Here is a 2,787-nt window from a genome sequence, read left to right on the forward strand (position 1 = left end):
TGATGGAGGTGACCAGAGGGTTCAACACCATCGGAAACAGCCCAGATCCGGTGAAAACCGAGACGATGCGTAGTCACTGAGGGTGTAATTGAAGTAATTCCAAAATAAGATGGTTAATTTTATAATTTTAGTAATTTAGGGGTTAAAACATAATTTATTAATTTAGAGTTAAGGGCATTATAATAATTGCACCCTCACTACCCTAAAAATTGTTAACAGTGTTATTTTAAGGTTAGGAATCTGGAATAAATGGAACTTAGGGTACCAACTGGGATTTCATCAAACCTTGGGTGGGAATATGTCGTTTACTCTTACTTTTATTAATGGTATGTATTAGTTTTTCATAAACCAACAAACAAATACTCTATCTACCATTCTCTATGGGGGAGGTCATCAGGAGCTTACTGGCGGCTACTGGTAAACTTCCATCAGGCTTCTACCCTTTGTGGTTATCCAAAATATAATATAAGAATACTCCAAAATATAATATATTAAATCTAGTTGAACAATCTAGAGAAATTTTTTTTCTAATTCTGTAACTCAATTCTGTCCTCCCGGATAAAACTAATGAAAATATTTGTTAAAAAAGAGTAAAACTTATTTGTCCACTTCTATCTGTTCCTCAATCCACAGAAACTGGCCTCTTCACGCCATTGCAGAGATAAAAGAGCCAAAAATTAAAGAGAAAAAATATCGCCCCCTTGTGAGTTTGACAAGTGGATTATCTTTTTTTTTTTTTTTATTTGTTTCGATTTGAGGACTTATATGTGTGTGTGTATATATACATATGCTATGCAGTTGAGATCGCATATCCTGTCAACTGTGAAGCAGTCATTCCGTTTTTATATATTCTCCTCTTCTGCATCTCCCTCCCTTAAATGGCTATTTCACTTTGAATCATTCAACTCCGCTTTATAAATCTATCTGTTTCACCTATTTCTCTGTTAACTTCTGGGTTCTTTATTTCCATCTCCCTCTTGCATGATTTCAGATTTTACTTTTTTTGATTCGGAATATATGAGTAACACAATGAGGCCGAGGATTAAGTTCATGTTTTATATGGTTTATGACAGAGGTTAACACGATCCTTTTGCTTCATTTTCTTTTTCATCTGTTAATTATTTAATCAAGTCTTTTTTTCTTTCATAAATTCTTCATCAATCGTCAAAGGCGTTGTGTGGTTTTTAATTTATCCCAACATCCCAATTAGTTTTCTGTTTATATCTTAATTTCTTGCCTTAACTACGATGGATGTGATGAGTAAAGGAAAAGGGAAGAAAGGCAATTTGATCGTCAAGACATGGGAGAGATGCAAATCAATCGGGCGTAGCAGTAAACTTAAACGTTCAGTTCCAGGTCTCACAGTGAAGAGCAAATCATGGCCACGCATGGATGCCTCTGCAACCTCGTTTGATTATGACGGAGATCATCATCAAAAGCGTCCAAGAAAGCGTCGAGTGGCTCCTGAAGGCTGCTTCTCTGTCTACGTTGGGCCACAAAAACAAAGATTTGTCATCAAAACCGAGTATGTAAATCACCCACTTTTCAAGTTGCTCCTGGAAGAAGCTGAATCAGAATATGGATTCAACAGTGAAGGCCCTCTCGTTCTTCCATGCAAAGTTGACGTATTTTGCAAGGTTTTATTAGCAATGGATGCAGACAAAGATGAGATTCGTCAAGGTTGTACCTTCCCCAGGAGCCATAGCTCTTATAGCCTCCTCAGCCCGTCTCCGATGATCGCCATAAACCAAATCTAATCAATCAAATTTTATTAGCTTTTTCTAGTACTTGTGTTTACTTAGTTTTAATTCCTCCGTTTGAGAACGTGCCTGAGATTATCTATAATAATCAATAATCATGTACAGTAGTAAAGGATAGTAATAATATCCGAATCCAAAGCTCTATCTTTGTAAGATTATGAACACTCTACTGTTATGAAGAAGTTCTATTTTGTTATGATGGAGTTGACTATCTCAAAATACGGTTGGTTTTGGTTTTGGTTTAATTTATAATTAATTAATTATCTTTTTTAATTATGCGAAAAAGGCCGTGGTTGATCTTATTATAATGTTAATTAATCTTGGATTATTAACAATAATATAACAAGTTGCTGTTAATCAATCACTGATTGATTAAAGAGTTTGGTTGTGTGAAAGCATTGCGATGAAAGAGACTTATTAAATTAAAGTTCTATGCATATGTTACATCATGGCTGATACCTTTCTGGCTAAGAATCTCCATCATGGCTCATGCATGTTGATTTGAAGTTCATAAGATAAGATCCATGAGGTTAAAAGAAGTTTTGATACTACATCCAAGTTGGTTATATTTTGTCATCACCCTCTTTGGATTGGAATAGAATAATAGACCATACATACACCCATTTATTTCATTTCATTTCTTCTCTACTTGATTTTTTAATAGAAATTAATTTAAAATAGAGTAAACGACTTTTTCCCACCTAAAAAGTTTCATACCACTTTCTCAACCAACGTTGGGTGAGTTATCAAGAGCCAGTATAAGAGATGTTTTGTAGAGTGGAGGCCGATGAACCGAATGGTGATGATCGATTGAATATTTACTATCGAAATCAGTTATAAATCAGCTAAGAACAAAAAAACTATAACTTTACGATGACTTGTAATTAGCAAGAAATCAGATATCAAAATAAAAAGAGTTTTATAAAGAAGAGACCAAATGTTTAAATGGTAGTGACAAAGAGAATTTGCATCGTCAGAATCGACTTTGGGTATTAACAAAATATAAACTTTGGATGAGAAAATGATA

General features: G+C 34.3%; 1 protein-coding gene across 1 annotated transcript; it reads left to right on the top strand.

The window, feature by feature from the left end:
• Positions 1–797: 797 nt before the first annotated feature.
• LOC116140763 lies at positions 798–1,959 on the top strand. The gene has a single exon (XM_031426341.1). The coding sequence runs from the start codon at positions 1,248–1,250 to the stop codon at positions 1,755–1,757; it is 510 nt and encodes a 169-aa protein (XP_031282201.1). The 5' UTR covers positions 798–1,247; the 3' UTR covers positions 1,758–1,959.
• Positions 1,960–2,787: the final 828 nt, after the last annotated feature.

The sequence above is a fragment of the Pistacia vera genome, unplaced genomic scaffold (genome assembly GCF_008641045.1).
Source record: "Pistacia vera cultivar Batoury unplaced genomic scaffold, PisVer_v2 Contig377, whole genome shotgun sequence".
NCBI classification, from domain to species: Eukaryota; Viridiplantae; Streptophyta; class Magnoliopsida; order Sapindales; family Anacardiaceae; genus Pistacia; species Pistacia vera.

Excerpts from the sequence above, each read along its gene's own strand:
- LOC116140763 (XM_031426341.1), top strand. The coding sequence starts at position 1,248 with ATGGATGTGATGAGTAAAGGAAAAGGGAAGAAAGGCAATTTGATCGTC.